Source organism: Vulpes vulpes, chromosome 9, assembly GCF_048418805.1.
Source record: "Vulpes vulpes isolate BD-2025 chromosome 9, VulVul3, whole genome shotgun sequence".
NCBI classification, from domain to species: Eukaryota; Metazoa; Chordata; class Mammalia; order Carnivora; family Canidae; genus Vulpes; species Vulpes vulpes.
Genome location: NC_132788.1, coordinates 44,776,436 through 44,801,292, shown reverse-complemented (window position 1 = coordinate 44,801,292; position 24,857 = coordinate 44,776,436). Strand labels below are relative to the sequence as shown.

At 37.4% G+C, this 24,857-nt stretch overlaps 2 protein-coding genes across 14 annotated transcripts in view; one reads left to right on the top strand and one right to left on the bottom strand.

The window, feature by feature from the left end:
- Nucleotides 1-24,857, top strand: part of ZAR1L (zygote arrest 1 like) — a 156,063-nt gene that overhangs the window by 20,193 nt on the left and 111,013 nt on the right. The window lies entirely within an intron of this gene.
- Nucleotides 16,222-24,857, bottom strand: part of FRY (FRY microtubule binding protein) — a 428,782-nt gene continuing 420,146 nt past the window's right edge. For all 9 annotated transcript variants that reach the window (XM_072719962.1, XM_025996751.2, XM_025996753.2 and 6 more), the window contains 2 exons: nucleotides 18,282-18,484; nucleotides 16,222-17,671 (listed from right to left, as the gene is read on the bottom strand). In XM_072719962.1, the coding sequence (XP_072576063.1) occupies nucleotides 17,413-17,671; nucleotides 18,282-18,484 (462 nt within the window). In that variant the 3' untranslated portion in view covers nucleotides 16,222-17,412. The remainder of the gene's footprint in view (nucleotides 17,672-18,281; nucleotides 18,485-24,857) is intronic.

Here is a 24,857-nt window from a genome sequence, read left to right as displayed (position 1 = left end):
AATAAATAGTAAACGTAGGAAAAAACTCAGCTCATAAGTAGTCAAATGTTAATAATCCTAAGTAAATGTATCAAGAACTTAAAACACTCAGCCTTTTTTTTTTTTTTCAGTTATTTGTTCATGAGAGACCTACAGAGAGAGGCAGAGACATAGGCAGAGGGAGAAGCAGGCTCCCTGCAAGGAGCCTGATGTGGAACTCGATCCTGGAACCCCGGGGTTACGTCCTGAATCAAAGGCAGACACTCAACCACTGAGCCACCCAGGTCCCCAAAACACCAGCTTTATGGAGATATAATTAACATAGCATAAATTCACTTGTGGACACTATGTTCAGGCAGGTATTTGGAAGCTAAGCTATTGATGCAAGCAGCAGGAGGTACTCCTGTTTCTGATTCTACAATTCACTGAAAAGATCAGTGTTAGGATTTGGAACCAGAAGCACTTAAGACTGGCTTCTGTGAATGTTTATGTATGTATGTATGCATGCATGCACGTGTGTGTGTGTGTGTGTGTGTGTGTGTGTGTGTTGGCCAATGGTTACAAGCATCTTTATTCACAGCTGCACTAACACATTTTCTTAGTGTCCTCACCTATGAATGGGAATAAGATGTGCATGTGTCTCTAAAACATATGGTGCTCTTTCTAAAACTCTATTTGGAGACCATAATTTTAATCAGTTTAAGTCCAAGTTACAGTGCACCTATATAAATTGCTTTTTTTAAATGCCAGTGGATAAAATGTGTATATTTTGGTGCCAGAAAGCACTGAGATATGAGGAGGCATTTCTTTTATCACAAAAGAATCTGTTAAATATCTACCCTCTCTTTTGGGTGGCTATCTCAACTCCTCATCTCCTCCCCATTTCTCTCTGTCCCTGGGGAGGTGAAAGTGCTCTAGTAATAGAGGCACAACACATTACCCAGGGAGATTTGACTATAAGTCTGTCATTTTTACTAGGCTCAGCTGGGGTGGGGCTGTAGCTTTAAGGCACCTTTCTCCTAACAGTTTTCCTCACCTACAGTCAGAGAAGAGGAGGTGAAGAAATAGAGGAAAAGTAGAAAATTTCCACATTTTAGCAAATTTCTATTGTTTTATAAAATTAAGAAAAAACACTACCACTACGTTTTATGACTATAGATTACAATGTACTATTGAAATCCCCTCTTTATTTAAATTTTAATTCCAGTGTAAACATAGTGTTATGTCATTTAAGGTACACAATATAGTGATTCAACAATTCAATATGTTAGTCAGTGATCATCAAAATAACTGTACTCTTAATCCACTTCACCCATTCCCCCTCCTCTGGTTTGTTCTCTATAGGTAAGAGTCTGTTTTTTGGTTTGCCTATTTTTTCCTTCATTTATTTCTTAAATTACACATATGCATGAAATTATATGGTGTTTGTCTTGCTCTGAGTGGCTTATTTTGCTTAGCATTGTACTCTCTAGATCTATCCACGTCATTGCGAATGGCAAGATTTCATCCTTTTTTATGGCTGAATAATATTCCATTGCATATATATACTATATCTTTATTCATTCATCAGTCTATGGACACTTGGGATGCTTCCATAGTTTGGGTATTGTGGATAATGCTGCTATAAACAGTCGGGTATGTGTGACCCTTTGAATTAGTTTTTTTTTTTTTTTTTTTTTTTTTGTAGATACCCAGTAGTGTAACTGCTAGATCATAGGGTAGTCCTATTTTTAACTTTTTGAGGAACTTCCATACTGTTTTTTAGAGTGGCTGCTCCAGTTTGCATTCCTATCAACAGTGCAAGAGGGTTCCTTTTTCTCCACGTTCTCACCAACACTTGCTGTTTCTTGTATTTTAGATCTTAGCTATTCTAGCAGATGTGATGTAATATATCTTTTTAAAAATATTGTTGATGTAATATCTCATTGTAGTTTTAGTTGTATTTGCCTGATGATTAGTGATGTTGAGCATCTTTTTGTGTGTCTGCTGACCATGTGTCTTCTTTTAAAAAATGTCTATTCATGTCCTCTGCTCATTTTTTAATTTTTAATTTTTAATTTTTAATTTTTTTAAATTTTTTTTAATTTTTTTAATTTTTTAATTTTTTAATTGGAGTATTTATTTTTGGGGGTGTTGAGTTGTATCACTTCTTTATACATTTTGGATACTAACCTTTTATTGGATATGTTGTTTGTAAATACGTTCTTCAATTCAGTAGGTTACCTTTTAGTTTTGTTGATTGTTTCTTTCACTGTGTAAAAGCTTTTGTGTGTGTGTGTGTGTGTGTGTGTGTGTGTGTGTAAAAGCTTTTTATTTTGATGTAGTCCCCATAGTTTTTTTGCTTTTGTTTCCCTTGCCTCAGGAGACATATCTAGAAAGAAGTTGCTATGGCCAATGTAAAAGAGGTTACTTCTTGTGTTCTCCTTTAGGATTTTGATGGTTTCATGTCTCACACATTTAGTTCTTTAATCCATTTTGAGTATATTTTTGTGTTTGGTGTAAGACAGTGGTCCAGTTTCATTGTTTTGCATGTTGCTCTCCAGTTTTCCTAACATTAATTTTCGAAGAAACTGTCTTTTTCCCAATGGATACTCTTTCCCCCTTTGTTGATGATTAATTGACCATATAGTTGTAGACTCATTTTGGGGTCTTCGATTCAATTTCATTGATCTATATGTGTCTATTTATGCCAGTACTGTACTGTTTGCTCACTGCAGAGTTTTAATAACTTAAAAGTTTGTAATGGTAATGCCTCTGGCTTTGCTTTTCTTTTTCAAGGTTGCTTTGGCTATTCAGTCTTTGTTTTAAACTCTGTTTTGTCTGATACAAGTATAGCTACCCAGGCTGCTTTTTTCCTGCTTCTTTTTGCATTCAATATCTTTTTCTACCTCTTCATATTCAGCTTGTATTTGTCTTTAGGTCTTAAGTGAGTGTCTTGTAGGCAGCATATACATTGATCTTGGTTTTTCATCCATTCCATAATTTTATGTCTTACAATTGTAACATTTAGATCATTTACATTTAAAGTAATTATTGATAGGTCTGTCCTTATTACCATTTGATTAAATGTTTTCTGGTTGTTTTATAGTTCTTCTCTTTTCCTTTCTTTGTGATTCATCACTTTTAGTGTTATGCTTGGTTTTCCTTTATTTTTTGTGTATCAGTTGTAGGTTCTGGTTTGTGGTTACCACAAGATTCACATATAACACCATCTAGGAGTTGAAGGAAAGAATATCCATTGGGAAAAAGACAGTTTCTTCAAAAATTAGTGTTGGGAAAACTGGACAGAAAACACTTCTAAGTATTTAGTAGTCTGTATTAGGTTGATGGTCAGTTAAATTATAATTCATATAAAAGAACTTTATTTTTACTCCCTCACCTCCATGTTTTATGTAAATATTATTGTTTGTTACTTTTTTTATTTTGTGGATTTCCTTAACTAATTTTGTAGATATAACTGATTTTACTACTTTTATAACTGCCTTTATAATGATTGCTCTACTACCTTTATTGTATGTTTGCTTTTACTTATGAAATTTGTCCTTTCATAATTTTATTATTTCTGATTATGGCCTTTTCCAATTAAAGAATTCTTGGAAGGCCAATTTAGTGGTGATGAAGAACTCCTTTAAATTTGTCTGAGAAATTAATTTCTTTTTTACTTCTGAATGATAATTTTGCTGGGTAGCATATTCTTGGTTGCAGGTTTTTCCCTTTGAGCTCTTTGATCTATCATGTCACTTTATTCTGGCCTGCAAGTTTCTGCTGAAAAATTAGCTCATAGCTTTATGGGACTTTCCTCCTGTGTAACTAGTTGCTTTTGGTACCTTTAAGATTCTCTGTCTCAGTTTAATTGTTGGCATTTTAATTAGTATGTGTGATGTTTTGGATTTACTTAGGTTCACCTTCTTTCAAGCTCTCTATGCTTCCTGAGCCTGAATATCTGTTTCTTTCCCCAAGTTTGGGAATTTTTCAGCTATTATTCCTTCAAACATGTTTTCTATCTATTCCTCCTTCCCTTCTTCTAGGACTCCTATAATGGTGAATGTTCATTTGAGGCTATTCAGGAAATTTTTTAGCCTATCCTCATTTTTAAAAATATTTTTTTCTTTTTGCTATTTAGCCCAGGTGCTCCCCATTACCCTGTCTTTCAGGTTACTGATTTTTCTGCATTCTTAAATCTGCTGATTCCCTCTAGTGTAATTTTCATCAGTTATTGTAGTCTTCAACTTTGATTGATTCTTGTTTATATTTTCTCTTTGAAGTTCTGAGTTATTTCACTCTTCTCCCTAGTTTTGTGAGCATCTTTGTGACCATGACTTAGAGCTCTTATCAGCTAGAGCAATTTCTCCTTCTAATTTAGTTCTTTTTTTGAAGTTTTGTCTTGTTCTTTGATTTGAGCATATTCTTCTGTCTCATTTTGCTTGATTTTCTTTGTTTCTATGAATTAGGTGGAACAGGTACTTCTCTAAAACTGTGGTCTTGTAATATGGTTGTCTCCTGTGTAGACTGAGATGGTGATTTTGGTTGTCTGGCTGGGGTTGTTACTGGTGTTGCCTGGAGTTCCTGGGACACTCTGTGCTGGGGCTGCCCTGTGGGGATGGCCTAAGCTGAAGTTGGGGCAGACTAGGCAGTCCTGGGGCTCTTTGCACAGAGTGCCCTGGCAGGACAGCTGAAGCTGAGGTGGGTTCAAGCCAGAGTGTCTTGGACATTCCACACAACAGATGGCTAATGTCAAGGCAGAGTTCATGCTGAGGGTCCTAAGGCACTCCATACAGAGGGTGCTCTGGTAGGGCAGCTAGAGCTGAAGGGATGGACAGAGTGTCCTGGGGCTCTCTATGCTGGGGTAAACTGGTGGGGTCGCTGGAGCCAAAGTAGGGTCTGGAGAGTGGTCCTTGGCTTCCCTGTGCATGGGTTACCCTGGTGAGTTGTCTGGAGCCAACACAGGTGTGGGCTGGGAGATTTGGGAGTACTGTGCACTGGGGGTACCAAGTCATCTGGAGCCCAAGTGATGCAGTCTTAGAATGTTCCAGGGTGCTTTGTGCCTATGCCACTTTGGCAGGATGATTGGAGCTATAGGGAATATTGACCAGAGGTGTCCTGGTGTGCTGTGCTGGGGCCATCTTGGTGGAATGGTTGGGTCTGGTGAGGGCTAGGGGCCTAGGAATCCCTGAGGAGGCAGACCAGATATGTTGCCCAGACCCTTCTCCCATTGTGCTATCAATTTAGCACAATGTAGGGGGAGCTTAAACCATGGTACTTGCCAGCCCCTCTGATCAAGACATGACCAGCAGCTCTCCATGACATTTAGGAGGGTTCTAGAACTGGTTCTTCTATATTTGAGTTGTACATTTAAACCATGGCTTTTTCTCTTTTTTCAGGTTAGATGAATCTGCTCATGGTCCCTCGCTACTGCAATTCACAGTATTGTGTGGGGTTTCTTTTCATTACTATGTTTCCATTTCTCTTGCTGCTCATTCTGTATGTAGTCTCTCTATCTTTTGTTGTGCAGAAGCTGTTCAGTCAGCCTTCAGGTCTTCTTCAGGAAGAATTGCTTTACATATAGGTATAGATTTGATGTGTTTATGGAGGGAAATGAACTCAGGTGTTCTGTATCACTATCTTGGGCCAGAACCCTGATTTCACTTCTTCTGTCTTATAACCTTCATATCAGCTTTAAAAGTGATTAACATACAACTCTTACCATATAGTTGCTTTTCTTAGTGAAGATTTTTCCTTTCACAATTTTCTTGCTTTTAGTCATGGCTTTTTCTTTTCTACTTAAAGATGTCCCTTTAACATTTCTTGCAAGAAATGTTTTAACTTCTTTTAACTTTTGTTTGTCTTTATCTCTCCTTCAGTTCTGAATGATAAACTCACCAGGTAGAGTATTATTGATTATAGGTTTTTTCCTTCCAGCACTTTGAATATATTATGCTGCTAGTTTCTGGCTTGCAAAGTTTCTGTTGAAAAATCAGTGTATAGCCATATAGGGTTTCCCTTGTATGTAACTAGTTTGTTTGTTTCTGCTTTCATGAGTCTCATTTTGTTTACTTTTTGAACATTTTAGTTATTATGTGTCTTCGGTAGATCTCCTTGGGTTAATCTTGTTTGGGCTCTCTTTGCTTCCTGCACCTGGATTTCCCAGGTTAGGGAGGTTTTGAATTATTATTTCTTCAAATAAGTTTTCTATCCCTTTCTTTCTTCTCCTAATAGGACCCTCTAGAACAAGAGTTCATAAGCTTGATATTGTATAACAGGCCTATCCTCATTTTTTAAAAGTGTTTTTTAATGAACATATTCAAACATTGACAGTACTTTACAGTAAACACTCATATATCCACCACATACACTCTATCTTTAGCATTTTACTAGATTTTTCAGTCTAGTCATGTATCCATTCTCCTGTCCATCCTTCATTCCATTTTAGTTTTTTGAAACATTTCAAAGTAAATTGCAGACAATAACAATTCATTCTAAATACTTCAGTATGCAAATCATTAGGTCAATAGTTTGTTTACAGTTATTTTTCTATTGACATACAATTTAGATGTGATGTACTGCACATATGCACACACATATTTTTAGTGTATGTTCACTGTATTTTAGTAAATACCTACATAAATAACCCATGTAACCCAAATTCCTATTGAGATATAGAACATTAACAATATCATCAACATTTCTATTACTAAAGTATAGTTGACATATCGTGTTACATTAATTTCAGGTGTACACTATAATGATTCAACATTTCTATAATTTCTCTGTGCTGACCATGATAAATAGGTCACCATCTGCCACTGTACAATGTTATTATCATGTTATTTACTATTATGATATTATTTCCTACATTGTACTTTTTTACCTCCAGGGTCTATTTATTTTATAATACAAGTATGTACCTCTTAATCTCCTTTGTCTATTTTACCTATCTCTGCCCCCACCTCTCCTCTGGCAATCATCAGTTTATCCTTTGTACTTAAGTCCATTTGCTCTTCTGACTGGTGTGAGATGATGTCTCATTATGGTTTTTGATTTGCATTTCCCTGATGATTAGTGATGTTTAGCATCTTTTCATTGGACTGTTGATCATCTGTATTTCTTTGAAAAACAGTATATGCATGTTCTCTGCCCATTTTCAAATTGGATTGTGTGTTGGTTTTTTTTTTTTCCTCTTTTGGTATGACTTGTATGATTTCTTTATGTATTTTGGATATTAACCCTTTTTTGGATGTATCATTTACAAATATCTTCTCACATTTAGTTAGGCTTTTTGTTTTATTGATGATTTCCTTCACTGTGCAAGAGCTTTTTATTTTCGTTTAGTCTCACTAGTTTATTTTTGCTTTTGTTTCCCTTGCCCGAGGAGACCTATTTAGAAAAATGTTGCTAAGGCTGATGTCAAAGTGTTTACTGCTTATGTTTTCTTCTGGGAGTTTTATGACTTCAGGTCTCACATTTAGATCTTTACTTAATTTTGAGTATATTTTTGTGTAAGAAAGTGGTTCAATTTCATTCTTTTACATGTAGCTGTCTAGTTTGCCCAAAATCATTTGTTGAAGAGGGTATCTTTTTCTCATTGTATATTCTTGCCTCCTGGGCATAGATTTATTGATCATTTAAGTGTGGATTTACATCTGGGTTCTCTATTCTGTTTTATTGATCTGTGTGTCTTTTTTTGGGGAGAGTCAGTAACATACTGATTTTGTTACTATAACTTTATAGTATATTTTGGAATCTGGGATTTTTCTACCTACAGCTTTGTTCTTCTTTACCATGATAGCTTTGACTATTTGAGGTCTTTTGTGGTTCCAGATCAATTTTAGTATTATTTGTTCCGTTTTGTGAAAAATGCTATTGGTATTTTGATAGGGATTATTGTATTGTATTTATAGAATGTTTTGGGTAGTATGCATTTTTAACAATATTCTTTCAGTTAGTGAGCATGATCTATTTTTCCATTTGTTTGGGTCATCTTCAGTTTTTTTCATCAGTGTCTTATAGTTTTTAGACTATAGGTGTTTTATCTCCTTGGTTCAGTTAACCCTAGGCATTTATTCTCTTTGGTGTAATTGTAAATGGGATTGTTTTCTTAATTTATCTTTAGGCTATTCTATTATTATTATATAAATGTAACAGATAGTTGCATATTAACTTTGTATTCTGCAACTTTGCTGAATTCATTTATTCTAGTAGTACTTAGTGGACTCTTCGGAGTTTTCTATATAATTATATAGGTTAATTATATAATTATATAATGTATATATGTGTATACTTATATATATTTAATTATATATATATTTAGGAGTTTTACATCTATGTTCATCAGGGATATTGGCCTATAGTATCTTTTTTGGTATCAGGGTAATGCTATCCTCATGGAATGACTTTGGAAGTTTTCCTTTGTCTTTTATTTTTTCTGGAATAGTTTGAGAAGAATAGGTATTCACTTTTCTTTAAATGTTTGGTAGAATTCACCTGTGAAGCTATCCAGTCCTGGACTTCTGTTTGTTAGGAGTTTTTTGACTACCAGTTCAATTTTGTTACTAGTAAGTGGTCTGTTCAAATTTGCTATTTCTTCCTGATTCTGTTTTGGAAAGTTATATTTTTTAGGAATTTATCAATATGTTTTATAGGTTGCTCAGTTTGTTTCCATATAATTTTTCATAGTTTGTCTTCTATTTTTTTGTATTTTTGTGGTGGTGTTATTTCTCTTCCTTCATTTCTGATTTTATTTGTTTCAGTTCTCTTACTTTCTTGATGCATCTAGCTAAGATTTATCAATTTTGTTTATTTTTTTTTATAAAGACTCAGGTCTTGGTTTCATTGATCTTTTCTATTTTTTCTAGGCTTTATTTCTACTATAATTCATTCATTCTTTCTCTCTCTTTCTCTTTTTAAAAAAGTGTATGTATTTGGTGCTGTATTTCTTTTTTGTTTCCTTTAGTGTAAGGTTAGATTTACTTGAGACTTTCTTGTTTCTTGAGGTAGGCCTGTTCACTATAAACTTCCCTCTTAGAACTGCTTTTGCTGTATTCCAAAGATTTTGGACAATTGTATTCACATTTGTCTCCATGTATTTTTTTATTTCCTCTTTGATTTATTCATTGATCCATTTTTTAAATTGGCACGTTGTTTAGCCTCCAAGTGTTTTTTTTTTCAGTTTTTTTCCCCTTGTAATTCATTTCTAGTCCCATATATTGTAGTCAGAAAAGATGCTTGATATAAATTTGAAATTTCTTAAATTTTTTTTTTTTTAGATTTTATTTATTTATTCATGAAAGAAACAGAGATTGAGAGAGAGGCATAGGCAGAGGGAGAAGCAGGCTCCATGCAGGGAGCCAGATGTGAGACTCGATCCTGGGATTCCAGGATCACACCCTGAGCCAAAGGCAGACACTCAACCACTGAACCACCCAGGCATCCTGAAATTTCTTAAGTTTATTGAGACTTTTTCTGTGGCTTAGCATGTAATCTATCCTTGAAAATATTCCACATCCACTTGGAAAAAAAAATGCATATTCTTCTGTTTGGAAGGAACATTCTATATATATCTGTTAGGTTCATCTGGTTTAATGTGTTGTTCAAAGCCACTATTTCCTTGTTGACTTTTTGTCTGGATGATTTGTCCAGTGATGTAAATATGTTATTAAAGTCTCCCACTGTTTTTGTATTACTGTCAATTTCTGCCTTTACACCTTTTAATATTTAGTTTATGTATTTAGGTGCTCCTTTGCTGGGTACATAGATATTTAAAATTGTTATAGAATCTTGTTGGATTGATACCTTTATTATTATGTAATGCCCTTCCCTGGCTAATGCTACAGTCTTTGTTTTTAAGCTTTATTTTGTCTGGTATAAGTTACTACTTTGGCTTTTGGTTCTTGCTTCCATTTGCATGGGATATCTTTTCCATCCCTTTATTTTTGCTCTGAATGTGTCTTCAGGTCTGTAGAGAATCTCTTACAGCATGTAAATAAGTCTTGTTTTCTTTTTATCCATTCATTCATTCTATGTCTTTTGATTGAAGCATTTAGTCCATTTACAATTAAAGTAGCTATGGGTAAGTATGTACTTTTTGTCATTTTGTTGTTTTCTGGTGTTTTTCATAGTTCCTCTCTTTTCCTCTCTTGTTGACTTCCTTTGTATTTTGATGATCCTTTTTAGTGTTACTCTTGAATCCTTTTTATTTTTTGTGTAGGTATTATAGGTTTTTTATCTGGGGTTACCATTGGATTCATATATAACATTGCATGTGTATAACAACCTATGTTAAGTTTGTTGTTGCTAAGTTTGAATACATTCTGAAAGCACTAAATTTTTAGTCTCCCCTCCAATTTTTATGTATATAATGTCATATTTTACATATTTTTATTTTGTGTATCCTTGATTAATTTTATATATATAATTGATTTTACTACTTTTTTAATATCTATTTATGTTATTAACAAGCAATTAGTAATTTATCTTTAAAAATTACTTGCTTTTACCTAGGACTTTTTTTTAAAATAATTTTCTTACCCTAGAAATGGACTTTTCTTTCTACTTAAAGAATTCCCTTTGATATTATTTGCAATATTGAAGGGCTTGTTGAGTGGTGGTGAACTACTTTAACTTTTATCTGGGAAACACCATCTCTCCTCAATTCTGAATGATAAGCTTGCCTAGTAGGGTATTCATTGTTGTAGGTCTTTTCCTTTCAGTACTTTGAATATATCATGCCACTACCTTCTGGCTTGCCAAGTATCTGGTGAAAAATGAGCTGTGAGCCTTGTGGGGTTTCCCTTGTAGGTAACTGTTTTTTTTTTTTTTCCCTCTTCCTACTTCTAAAATTCTCTATCATAACTTTTTGCCATTTTAATTATTGTGTATTGGTTTGGACCTTCTTGGGTTTATCATAATTGTTAGAGTTTCTCTGCTTCCTGGACTTGGATATTTGTTTTCTTCTTCCAGATTAGGGAAGTTTTCAGCTATTTCTTCAAGGTTTTTCTGCTTCTCTCTCTCAGATCCCTATAATATGAATCTTATTACCCTTGATGATGATGCAGAGTTGCCTTAACCTATTATCATTTTTTATTATCGATCTTCCTTTTTCTGTTCAGGTTGGTTGTTTGCCATTACCCTGCCTTCTAGATTGCTGTTGATTCATTCTTTTGTATCCTTTTATCTGCTGTTGATTCTCTTTTCTGTATTTTTCATTTTAGTTACTGTATTCTTCTGATTGGTTCTTTTTAATATTTTCTAGATCTTTTTTGAAATTCTCACTGATTCATCTGCTCTTCTTTCAAGTGAGTAGTATCTTTATGACCTTTACTTTGAATTCTTGCAAGCATATTGCTTATATCCATTTCATTTAGCTCTTTTTCTGTGATGTTTGTGGTGTTCTTTTGCTGGAGAGGTATCCCTCTGTTACCTTACTTTTTTCTAACTCTTAGGTAGGTAAGCTATTATTTCTGATCTAGAATGTAGTGGACTTGAATAGGAGAGATCTTGTGATGCTCTATAGCATAATATCCCCTGGTCACCAGAACTAGGCATTCCAGAGCTGTCCATCCACTGTGTGGTCTACATGTGCCCTCCTTTTGTGGCTAAGAATGCTGTGGGCACACTAGTGGTAGGGGCTGCTCTTCAGTTCAGCTAATTCCAATGACCCACTTTGCTTTCTGTGGGGACACTGAGTAGGCTTTACTCCCTGTCCTGTTTAGAGGCCTGGCTTAGCCATCTGGATTCACTGGTAGGTGGAGCCAGCACTCATACTAGCTATCTGCAAGTAGCTTCTGTCATAGCTAGGTACACTGAAGGGCAGGGCTTGCTCCCTGCACAGCCAGCTAAGAGGCCCAGCTGTAGGAACTGCAGGCACACTACTGTGCAGTTATTTCCTTATCTCCTTAGAGCAGGAGTCAGTTTGACATGGTGCTGATCTGGTCTGGCCATGGCTGCTGCTAGGAGCAGAGGGACAGGACCCACTTTGTAGCGGCACCTTCCAACCTCAGTGGCTTGGGTGACTCAGGTTTGCAGTGATGTGTTGGTGCAGGGCATGTGGTGTTGGCAAGGTAGATAAAGATGATTAGAACTGGCTCCCACCAAGTGTTCAGCTCTCTAGGCTGGGGTAAGGCAAGAAAAATGGTGCCCATCAGTACTTTTGTTCCCAGAGATATCTGCAGATCCCTGCTTTTCATGCACCCTTTCTAAATTAGTATATCTACATGTATACTCCAGGCATTTTTCAAGCTGTTGCTTCTGTGCTGTGTCTGAGGGCAAATTATTTAGAGTGATGATTTTTCCAGGGCAGGGACTCAGTATCCTTTCACCCTCAGGCTCTTTTGGAGTTAAACCCCACTGACTTTTATAGCTCCTGGAGTTAAGCCCTGCTGATTTTCAAACCCAGACATCAGAGGACTCATCTTTCTTGTGTGGATCCCAGGCTGGGAGCGCACAGTGTGGGGTCTGGTCCCCTTGCTTCTCAGTGATTATGATGCTCTTCCCATTCATGGTTAGTCACTCTGGCATTTTGATTCTTAACCAGGTGACTGCCCCTCCTATCCTTTTTGATGTGGTCTTCTCTCTCTGACTTAGCTGTGGAAGATCTTTTATGCCAGTATTCAGGTCATTATCTGAGTTAATTGCATAGATTTAGTTGTTGCCTTGGTATGCTGTGGGATGAAGTGAGCTCAGGATCCTCCTACTCTGGTACCTTCCCAACTTCCCTATCTTCTCATTTAAAAATTTTTCCCCAGGTTGTTGTATTCCTGTATTCTTTCAGATCACTGCTCTGTTCTTCTAGGTCATTTAATCTACTGTTGATTCTCTCTAGTGTGTTTTTCTTTTCATTTTGTTCTTCAGCTCTGTATCTTGTTATATTTTCTCTTTGTTGAAGTTCTCACTGAATTTACCCACTCTTCTCTAAGTCTGATGAACATTTTTATGACCATTACTTTGCATTGTCAGGTAGCTAATCTCTATTTTGTTTAGTTCTTTTTAAGTTTTGTATTGTTCCTTTATTTGGAGTATATTCCTCTTCTCATTTTGTTTCTTTGAATTAGGCAAAACATCCACTGCTCTCAATATTAAAAGAGTAGCCTTGTGTAGGAACATCCCCTGTGTCAATAGCATGTATCTGGTGGCTTTGACCAGCTGGCTGGAGCTTCATGAAGTGCAGGTCAGGGTTTTGGAGCGCTTTGCACCAGAGATCCTCTGGTAGGATGGCTAGAGCTGAGGCATGCATGCACTGAGGCTTTGTATTTTAGGGGCATCCTGGTGGGATTGGTGGAGCAAAAACCAGCATGTCCTTGAGGTGCTCCATGCCCAGGCTATCTTGGTGAGATGGCTGGAGCTGTAGTAGGCATAGATCAGGGGTATTAGGGTGTGTGCCACCCAAAGGCAGCTGTGGTGGTATGGTTAAAACTTGAGTATGTTATGGTAGGTGGCCACCTTGGGATGATGGCTGGAACTGTTGTGGGCTAAGAGTCTGAGGCTTGTGGAGGTGGCCAACTGGCTAGAGCATTTGGGCCCTGCTTCTGTCCTTGCTATCAGGTGGAGGGGGAACATAAATAGTGATTCTCACCAGCACCCAGGACCACAGAGAGAGTTGCAGTAGTTTTTCCACTGTCAGGCAGAAGCTCTAGGGGTTATAAATGAGTTTCCTTCACTTATAGTCCAGTTACCCTTTAAACTGCTGCTTTTTTGTTTTGTTTTGTTTTGTTGTATCTCAGGTTGGGGGTTAATGCTATCCCTTCCTATTGCATTTTCTAGGAATCCCATCAGGTGTGGGATTTCTATCAGTACCATGTATATGTCTTTCCTGTTGTTCTTTGTGAGATCCCTCTATTTGTATGGTCAACTCTTGATCTCCCTTTCAATTATGAATAATAACCTTGTTGGTTAGAGTATCATTCTTTCTAAGCTTATTTTTCCTCTTAGCACTTTGAATAATTCATATCTGTTACTTTTGGCCTTCAAGGTTTGTTTCTTCTGAAAAATAAGCTGATAGTCTTATGGCGGTTCCTTTATATGTAACTAATTTATTTTTCTTGCTTTCAAAATTTTATGTTTAATTTTTAACATTTGTATTATCATTGTCTTTGGACTTATCTTGTTTGGGACACTGTATGCTTCTTGGGTCTGCATGTCTGTTTTCTTTTTATGGTATATTTCAGCTATCATATCTTCAAATAAGTTTTCTGCTCCTTTTTCTCTTCTCCTCATGAGACCTTTATAGTATGAATCTTAGTATGCTTGATATTATCCCAGAGGTATGTTAAACTATCCCTATTTCAAAAAAAAAAAAAAAAAAAAACTTTTGTTTGCTGATTAGTTTGAGTCATTTTCACTAACATGTCTTCCAGATTGCTAATCCATTCTTCTCTATCATCTAATCTGTTTGCTCCCTCAGTGTATTTTTCATTTGTTATTGTAGTCTTCAGATCTGATTAGTACCTTCTTATATTTTCCCTTTAAGTTCTGTGTTTATCCATTCTTCTCCTAAATTCAGTAAGCATATTTATTGACCATTACTTTGAACTCTATCAGATAGACTGCTTATCCCTCTCATTCAGTTCTTTTCCTGAATGCCTTTTTTTTTTTTTTTTTGGTCTTTTTCCTTTTTAATTTTTCTTTCATTTGGAACCACATTTCTCTGTCTCTTCATTTTGCCTAACTCTGCTTCTATATATTAGGTAGTTCATCTAGGTATACTAGTCTTGAAGGACTGGCCTTATGTAGGAGATCCTATGGGGCCTGGAAATGCAATCACCTGCCCACTTGACTCAGGTGCTCCAGGGCTGTTCACTCTGTGGGCTGGTACATCCCCCTATTGCAGTGATGCTAGACTGCTGTGGGTGTAGTGCTATACAAGAGTGGCCCCCGTCCCAGCTGGCTCTGCATCTGGCAGCAACTGATGTAGGTATGCTAATGGGATTAGGCTGTGCCTAGCTTAGCTGGGTGTAAGGACTTGCTGAGATGCAGGGTTGTACAGGGATCTCAGTGGGACATGTTCCCTGGTATTAGGAATCTAGAAGGACGATTCCAGAATAGTACTTGCCAGTGCTGGGATCAGTGTGGCAGAATGAGTGAATAAAAATGGCTGTTGCCAGTGTTTCTGTCTCTCTGGAGAGCCCCAGCTGTCTCCTGACTCTGGCAGGTACTCCAAAATTATTAAGTGGGTCTCCTTTTCCTGTGGTGTGTGTACTTTTCAATCTGATATTTGTACAGTGGTTTCTGGGTCGAGTACGTGAGCCTTTTTAAATAATGGGTTTTCCTTTCCCTGTAGTTCTATAATTTTTTTGGATATACTCCCTTTTGGTTTTCATAGTCATGTGTTTTGGGGACTTACCTCTACTGTGCAGGATGTATGGGTTAGGGTTCCTGAAACTGATCTCAAATACCTTGCTTCTCAGGGAAAAGTTAATACCTTTGAGAACTCTCCTGACCATGGAACACTGTGCCAGGTGTGTTTTCTTTAGTGAGACCATATCTCTGCCTCTTCTACCTATCTCAGTGCTTCTTCCTTTTGTGAAGGCTCTGTTCATCCAGTTTCTATGTTCCCTTCTGTGGGAATTACTCTGAATGTAATTGTAGATTTTTGTGTCCATTGGAGGAGGTGAGCTCAGCATCTTCCTATGCTGCTATCTTGAACTACCCCCCCCCCCGCAAAGTTATTGCAGTTAGTTAATAGTTGTCTTTGGTAACATAAAAAATCCTGGTTCATACTCCATTTTACAGGCTATTTCCAGAAAATTACTACTTAAGATTTAGTTTTTGTATGTTAGAAAAGCAAGTTATATTTGTTAGTCTAGGTAAATATGAGTAGGAAGACAGTAACAGATTGTCATGTGTGTCTGTGTCCTGTTTTTCATGTGGGGTGAAGATAGATGGAGCATTGGTGACAGAATTAAAACTCCTATTTTTCCTTATAGTGTCTATTTCATAATTTTAAAGATGATAATCTAATGATCGGTGTTGACAATTAGAGTTTTCACTCTTAAGATTTCTCTCTTTGGTTGATTACAGAGAGAGCTCGTTGAAGATCACAGTCTTAGCTTAGTGTCCACTTCCAAAGAGGTAACAGCTAGTTCCTGCTTCACAGAGTCCCTGTGCTTACTGCTTATCCCCAGCAAGTGCCAATTATAGAATTTATATGAATGGTGCCCCTTGGGGTTATCACTGTGGCAACGCACATGCAAAACTGTAACTGTCCAAGGCAAAGATCTTCTAAGCCAGAAATAAAATCCATAGTCGATATGTATTTTGTCTTTTTTTTTTAGTCTAAAGGAAGTTCTGAATAGAATATCAACCAAGATTACATCACAAAAACTTTAAATGTATTTACAGAGTGAATAAGTTACATAGATCAATTTTGAATATGTTTCTGATGTGCAACTGGTTTACATGCACACAGCTAACACTTGACAGCATTAGTTTTAAGGAGCAAACTTAAGAATGGCCCTTTTCATATATGTTACAAATAAAATATGATATTTCTTAAGTAACAAAGTAACAACTCATAGTTTATCTTTATGATTCTACTTCTGGCTATCCAAATGGATATTAAAATATGCATGCGTGACAGGTGAAAAGACTTGGATTTTATAATGTGAATTTCTTTAACTTTTTTCTACAAAATGGCAAAGTTGATTAAAATTAACACTCATCCTTTGTAGTATAAATATGCTCATATAAGCAACCTTCTAGTAAAAAGCAGCCAAGACCCTTACAAAAAGGTCTATCTGGACCATATTTGGTGCTAGGGTCCTAATCACAGACTCCTGCAAAGAGATTCAGGGCTTTTGGAAACAGTAGCCTAGCAACATAAGAAAGGTACTTCATAGCAGCTCCTTTTAGATACAGTAATTGTATTCAAATTACAGTGTATATTAAATTGTCCACTTACAACTCCCTTTTCACATAAACAGGCTGTCAGCTTTTGACCATCTTACAGTTTTCAGTGGCCAGCTTCATTCTGCCTGCCCCTTCCTCAGCCCACCAAAAAAAGGAAAAAGGAAAAAAAAAAAGGAAAAATAAAAGAATGTACAAGTTTTAGGATATAAATTTTTTTTTTTTTTGTGAAGAAAACATTGCACTTTTGCCAATCTAAAATTGTTTCTAGAAAGGAAGGTATTCAGTGTAGTCGGCTTTGGTATGCAATGGAAGTCACTTTCTTCAGTAGTGAGTTGCATCTGCTCAGTAAAATGGTAACACCTTTGTGCCACACAGCATAACGGATGGAGTCTGTCCCAGAATGTTCTATGCTACCTTGGTTTTTAGAGTATTGCTACACGTTGGAAGTTCTGTCATCCTGTTTAGAAAACCTACAGGTAACAAGAGGGATAACAGTCTGACCAAGCCTTCTGAAGGCTGAAAAGACACAGAATGACGTCACCCCAGCATGACAGCACCCCCAGTTTGGAACCCACGGGGGCTGGGAGGCTCCTGTCAGAGACTAGTGCCAGAAACACTGGAGTCTGGAAGAAAAGCTGTGAGGACCCGGTAACTCTGGGCCCTGCGAATCATGTCCCGGATCTCCATGTTCAGCTCCATCAGCTTAGTGCAGATTTCGGTCAGGCTCTGGTTGGACCCCACCAATGCGTAAGTACCCGTTTGTCCCAGAGTTTGATGGCGGAAATAAATATTCAGTAGTGTCTGGACCTCATCATCAGAACTGCTTCCAAAGATGTCATTGGGCCACAAACTTCTGCAGTCAAAAAATAGCATAGATTATAGAGGCATTATTGGTCACACGGTTGAAAGATTATGAGCCTCTGTAGTATAAGAATATTACTTAAAAAAAGTAGCTTTGAGATATAACTCACATATATGTTAATTCATCTGAAGCCTACAACTCAGCGGCTTTTAGTATATTCAGAGGTTCGCAAATATCATCATAGCCAATAGTAGAATGTTATTGGTTTTGATGAAAATATCTAAAGCTTCTAAATATCAGACTAGAACTTGATAATCATAAAAATTTTATTTGCTATAGCATTCTGGTTCCAATGAACGTGAATATACTATCAAACTGTAGGGAGAAAAGGATACATTCAAATGATATTTTTCAAAGCATACCCCAATTTACTTTAAAGTGTTTCAACATTTTAGGGATGACAAAACACCAGAAATAACACCTATACTTTAAACATATAAGTTCTGAAATGGGATATTTCTGGCATGGTATGGTAAAGATCTGAGAAGGATGTGTATAAAATATCTAGATGTTCCTTCTGTAGTGATTCAGTTCCGAACCATGACAAAGTAACTATCAGGCATATATTTCCTTTAACCATTTCTAAAAGAAATAGAGTTACCTGCATTCCCTGATTTGCCGTAAAGCCTTTCCAAGTTCATTGTTCTTCAGGCACTCTAGCATGGACTGGATGGCTGCTTCAGTGGATGTGAAGGTTGGCTCAGACCATGCACCCTCTATATAAAGAGGGTCCGCTGCAATGGCTGCAGTGGCCTCCTTCAGATTTTTCTTTAAGTCACTCAGTTCCCTGGACATGTTTAGCAGCTGTTGAGAAAATCATTTTTACTGTATTAGTTGTAGGCTAGATTTTGCATCCCCAGGAGAGAAAATCTGTCTTATATAAGGTCTGGTTAAGCACAAGCGTAATATCCTAGTAAACTAAAATCAAACAAATAAAACTATATTGGTATGTGCAGGGGGTTAAACACATTGTGTAACTTTCTGTATCAACTGCTGGGATACCCTCCTTACATGAGAGGTTAACATTTCCTTTCAAATGTTTTCTATTTAAGTAGAAGGGCATATCTGGAGTTAAAAATGCATAAGACTGGGGTAGAGCTGGGTTCAAATGCCAATTCTGCACTGCATTGTGGGACCACAATCAAGTAAATGGACTTTGATGGGCTTCAGTTTTCTCACATGTGAGACAGAAGACATTACCCACCTCATATGTAATTCTAAAGATGAGATGATGTATATAAAATGCTTAGTACAGTTTGGCACATAAATGCTTAATCAGTATAATCCTGAACATGGATCTTGTTTGAAAGATAACCTTTTCTAATCATTTGTATGCCATGGGAAAAGATGAAAGATAATTTAAGGAAGAGGAAAAATCTCAAGGTAATGTTAGTATTCATGTTACTGAGGTAAGAGATTTTACCTCAAAATTACTCATACCCAAAGCTAAATCCTAAAAAGAGAACCTATGTCACTTCTTAGTGCCCCCAAAATATACTATGGAAGTCAACTATTTTGTAATTTGATCTCAAGAGCAGTTTTAAAAAGTTGATGTGCATTTAAAAGTTTGTTTTCCTTTTTTTTTTTTTTTAAGATTTTATTTATTCATGAGAGACAGAGAGAGTGAGGCAGAGACACAGGCAGAGGGAGAAGCAGGCTCCATGCAGGGAGCCTGATGTGGGACTCGATCCTGGGTTTCCAGGATCAGGCCCTGGGCTGAAGGCGGCGCTAAACTGCTGAGCCACCAAGGCTGCCCAAAAGTTTGTTTTCCTTTGTAATATAAGTTGGTGATGTCTGTTTTCTTTGGAAAGCTGATTTACCAACATCTTCATCTTTACTCATTCCCAGCTAGCTCACTGGACCATGTATAGAACCAAAGCCCTCCAGAATTGTCTTCACACAGATGTCTATTAAATACATTACCTACTCCAATACTAGGTTTAAAATTTACTGAGGTAATCCTTTATCAGAGGAAGAGCTTGGGAAAATGGCAGAGTTGGAGGATCCTGAGCTCACTTCCTCCCATGGACACACCGAAGCTACAACTACATCTAATGCCACTCCCTCTGAAAAAAACCTTAGGACTAACATAACAGTTCTTCCACAGCTAAAGGCCTAAAAAAAGCCTCATTGATAAGGGTAGGAGAGGCAGAAGGGGCAGAGACATTGTCAAGAACCAAACCACAGGTGTGGCGATTCATAAGAAGAAGGGATATCACAGGTATAGAGGGTCCTTCCTGAGGAGTGAGGGGATCAAGCCCCACATCAGGCACCCCCTGTCTTGGGGATCAGCCTTGGGGGGAAGATGAGCCCCTATAACATCTGGCTTTGAAAATCGGTGAGGCTCCAGAAGAGTGGGAGGATGATGGTAAACTGAGACTGCTTTTAAAGGGCCAGAATGTTATATCAATCATTCTGAGACTCATTAGAGAGGCAGTAGTATGAAAAGCACCTGAGTTATATATGAGGATTTATGGACTTTTAGGGCATGTGTCAGACAGGCAGGGGTCTGTAGGAGCTTTCTCTGGGAATAGAAGTTTTGGCAGCCAACATTTTCCTTCCTCTCTTTAAGTCTAGCTGGCCTGATGCTGGTGGTAGCCAACCCTGACAATCTCTAACTAGTTTGCTAGCAGTGCTCGCCCTGTCCTAGCAGATACTCCTCCTGCCACATGTGGCACGCAGTCCCAGCCAGGATGGGCAGGCTTCTCAGCCAGAATTCTAGGGGCTAATCCCATCCACCAGCAGGTCTGCAGTAGCTGCAGCCAGGTGACTCAGCCAGCCAGGCTGGGGTCAGCCTTGCTTACCACCCTGTCTGAAACAATCCTAGCCCAGTCACAAAAGGAAGGCACACGTCAATGTTACCCAGGGCAATTTACACGTTTAATGCAATCCCTATCAAAATACCATGGACTTTCTTAGGAGTTGGAACAAATTATTTTAAGATTGTGTGGAATCAAACAAGACGCCGAATAGCCAGGGGAATTTTAAAAAAGAAAACCATAGCTGGGGGCATCACACTGCCAGATTTCAGGTTGTACTACAAAGCTGTGGTCATCAAGACAGTGTGGTACTGGCACAAAAACAGACACATAGATCAATGGAACAGAATAGAGAATCCAGAAGTGGACCCTCAACTTTATGGTGAACTAATATTCGATAAAGGAGGAAAGACTATCCACTGGAAAAAAAAAAACAGTCTCTTCAATAAATGGTGCTGGGAAAATTGGACATCCACATGCAGAAGAATGAAACTAGACCACTCTCTTGCACCATACACAAAGATAAACTCAAAATGGATGAAAGATCTAAATGTGAGACAAGGTTCCATCAAACTCCTAGAGGAGAACACAGGCAACACCCTTTTTGAACTTGGCCACAGTAACTTCTTGCAAGATACATCCATGAAGGCAAAAGAAACAAAAGCAAAAATGAACTATTGGGACTTCATCAAGATAAGAAACTTTTGCAAAGCAAAGGATACAGTCAACAAAACTAAAAGACAACCTACAGAATGGGAGAAGATATTTGCAAATGACATATCAGATAAAGGGCTAGTTTCCAAGATCTATAAAGGACTTATTAAACTCAACAGCAAAGAAACAAACAATCCAATCATGAAATGGGCAAAATACATGAAGAGAAATCTCACAGAGGAAGACATAGACATGGCCAACAAGCACATGAGAAAATGCTCCTCATCATTTGCCATCAGGGAAATACAAATCAAAACCACAATGAGATCCCACCTCACGCCAGTGAGAATGGGGAAAATTAACAAGACAGGAAACCACAAATGTTGGAGAGGATGTGGAGACAGGGGAACCCTCTTACACTGTTGGTGGGAATGTGAACTGGTGCAGCCACTCTGGAAAACTGTGTGGAGGTTCCTCAAAGAGTTAAAAATAGATCTGCCCTACGACCTAGCAATTGCACTTCTGGGGATTTACCCCAAAGATACAGATGCAATGAAACACTGGGACACCTGCACCCCCATGTTTATAGCAGCAATGTCCACAACAGCCAAACTGTGGAAGGAGCCTTGGTGTCCATCGAAAGATGAATGGATAAAGAAGATGTGGTTTATGTATACAATGGAATATTACTCAGCCATTAGAAACGACAAATACCCACCATTTGCTTCAACGTGGAGGGAACTGGAGGGTATTATGCTGAGTGAAGTAAGTCAATCGGAGAAGGACAAACATTATATGTTCTCATTCATTTGGGGAATATGAATAATAGTGAAAGGGAATAGAAAGGAAGGGAGAAGAAGTGGGTAGGAAATATCAGAAAGGGAGACAGAATATAAAGACTCCAACTCTGGTAAACGAACTAGGGGTGGTGGAAGGGGAGGAGGGCGGGGGGTGGGGGTGAATGGGTGACGGGCACTGAGGTGGGCATTTGACAGGATGAGCACGTGGTGTTATTCTCTATGTTGACAAATTGAACACCAATAAAAAGTTTATAAAAAAAAAAAAAGAAGGCACATAAAGCCCACAAAAAGGACACCCTGGGAGTGCCTGGTTCTGGTGACCAGGGAATGTACTACAAGGCTCCACAGGACACCTTCTGTATCAGGCTACTACTTTCAAGACCTAATATATAGAAACAGAATTATACAAAATGAGGGAAGAGGGGAGTATGTTCCAAATGAAAGAACAAGATAAAAAATCAGAAAAATTACTAAACAAAACAGATAAGACTTTGAAGTCATGGTCATAAAGAAACTAAACTTGAGTTTAGTAGTTTTATCCTTTTGTTGAAATTATAAGCCCTGAACTGCTAAGAGAAAATACAAACAAGAACCAGTTAGAGTTGGAGAATACAGTAACTAAAATGAAATACAGAGGGAATTAGAGATGTAGAAGAATGGGTCAGTGATCTGGAAGACAGAGTAATGAAGAGCCCCCAAGTTGAACAGCAAAAAGAAAACTGAACTTTAAAAAATGAGGATAAGTTAAAGGGCCTCTAGACAATATCAGTTTTACTAACATTTACATTATAGGGGTCAGAAGGAGAAGAGAGAAAGAAAGAAAGAAAGAAAGAAAGAAAGAAAGAGAAAGTAACTTCCTTAACCTGGAGAATGAGACAGACATCCAGGTTCTGGAAGTACAGAGAGACTCTAATAAGATGAACCCAAGAAATTCACATAATATTTAAAATGTCAAGAATTAAAGAGAGAATCTTAAAATCAGCATTAGGAAGGCAATTAGTTACACTGGAGGGAAGCCTCATAAAGCTGTAAGCTGATTTCTTAGCAGAAACTTAGAATATATCATGCCACTTCCTTTTGGCCTGCACAATGCTGAAAGGAAAAAAAAAAACTACAGATCTTCTTTATCCATTCATTTGTTGTTGGACATCTGGCCTCTTTCACAATTTAGCTATTATTGGTAATGCTGCTATATTGGGATGCATGTGTCCCTTCACATCGGTATTTTTGCATCCTTTGGGTAAATACCTAGTAGTGTAATTGCTGGGTCAAAGAGTAATTCTACCTGTAACTTTTTGAGAAACCTCCACAATGTCTTCCAGAGTGGCCGCACCAGTTTGCTTTCCTACCAACAGTTTAAGAGGGTTTCCCTTTCTCAGCATCCTTACTGTTGTTTCTTGTGTTGTTAATTTTAGCCATTCTGATTAGTGTGAAGTGGTATCTCATCATTGTGAGTGTGTGTGTGTGTGTGTGTGTGTGTGTGTGTATGTTTTAAGATTTATTTGAGAGAAAGAAAGAATGAGGGGGTGGGCATGGGGAGAAGGAGAGAATCTCCAGCAGACTCCCCGCTGAATGTGGAGCCTGATATGAGGCTTGATCCACAACACTGAGATCATGACTTGAGCCAAAACCAAGAGTCAGATACTCAACTGACTGAGCCACCAGGTATCCCTCTCATCATAGTTTTGATTTGTGTTTCTGTGATGATGAGTGATGTTGATCATCTTTTCATGTGTATTATTTAAAGCAAAATAAGTCTGAGAAAGACAAATACCATATGATTTCACTCACGTGGAATTTAAGAAACAGATGAACATAGGGAAAAGAGAAGCAAAAAAGAGAGAGGCAAACCATAATGGACTCTTAACTGTAGAGAACAACCTGAGGGTTAATGGAGGGGAGGCAGGGGATGGACTAAATAGGTGACAGGTACTAAGGAAGGCATTTGTTGTGATGAATCACTAAATTCTCCTGAAACCAGTATTACACTATCTATAATTTAAATAAAAACTTGAAACAAAAAGTACACAATAAAGAAGAAAAAAAAAGACTAATCTTTAGCCAGACTCATCATGAAAAGGAGGACTTGAATGAATAAAATCAGAAGTAAAAGAGAATTTACAACTGACAGCACACATTACAAAGGACAATAATAGACTATTATGAAAAATTATACACCAACTAACTAGACAACCTAGAAGAAATGGATAAATACCTAGAAGCAATCTTCAAGACTGAATCAGGAATAGATAATTTGAATAGACCAATTACTAGTCATGAAATTGAATAATCCAAAAACTCCCCAAAACCAAAAAATTCAGGACCAGATGGCTTCTTAGGTGACTTCTACCAAACATGCAAAAAAAAAAAAATGTTTAATACCTAGCCTTCTCAAAGTATTCCAAAAATTGAAGAGGAAGGAATGATTCCAAACTACTGTATAAGGCTAGTATTACCCTGATATCAAAATCAAACAAGCACAGTACAGAAAAAGATTAAAGGCCAATATTCTTAATTAATATAAATATAAAATTGTCAACAAAACATTAGCAAACAGAGTTCATTAATATATTAAAAGGATCATTTACCATGACCAAAGGGATTTATTTAGAGATACAGAGATGGTTCAATAGCTACAAAATAATGTGATAAGCCATATTAACAAGATGAAAGATAAAAATTATCATCTCAATAGGTTTAAAGCATTTGGTGAAATCCAGCATCCATTCATACAAAAGCGCTCAATAAATTGGGTATAGAAGGAATATATATCAACATAATAGAGGTCATTTGTGACATACTTAAGGCGAATATCATACTCAACAGGAAAAAAAAGAGCTTTCAGCTTTTCCTCTAAGATCAGGAACAAGCCAAGCATGGGCACTCTTGCCACTCTTATTCAACACAGAACTGGAAGTCCTAGCTCCAGCAGTCAGACAAGAAAAAGAAAAGTCATCCATATTG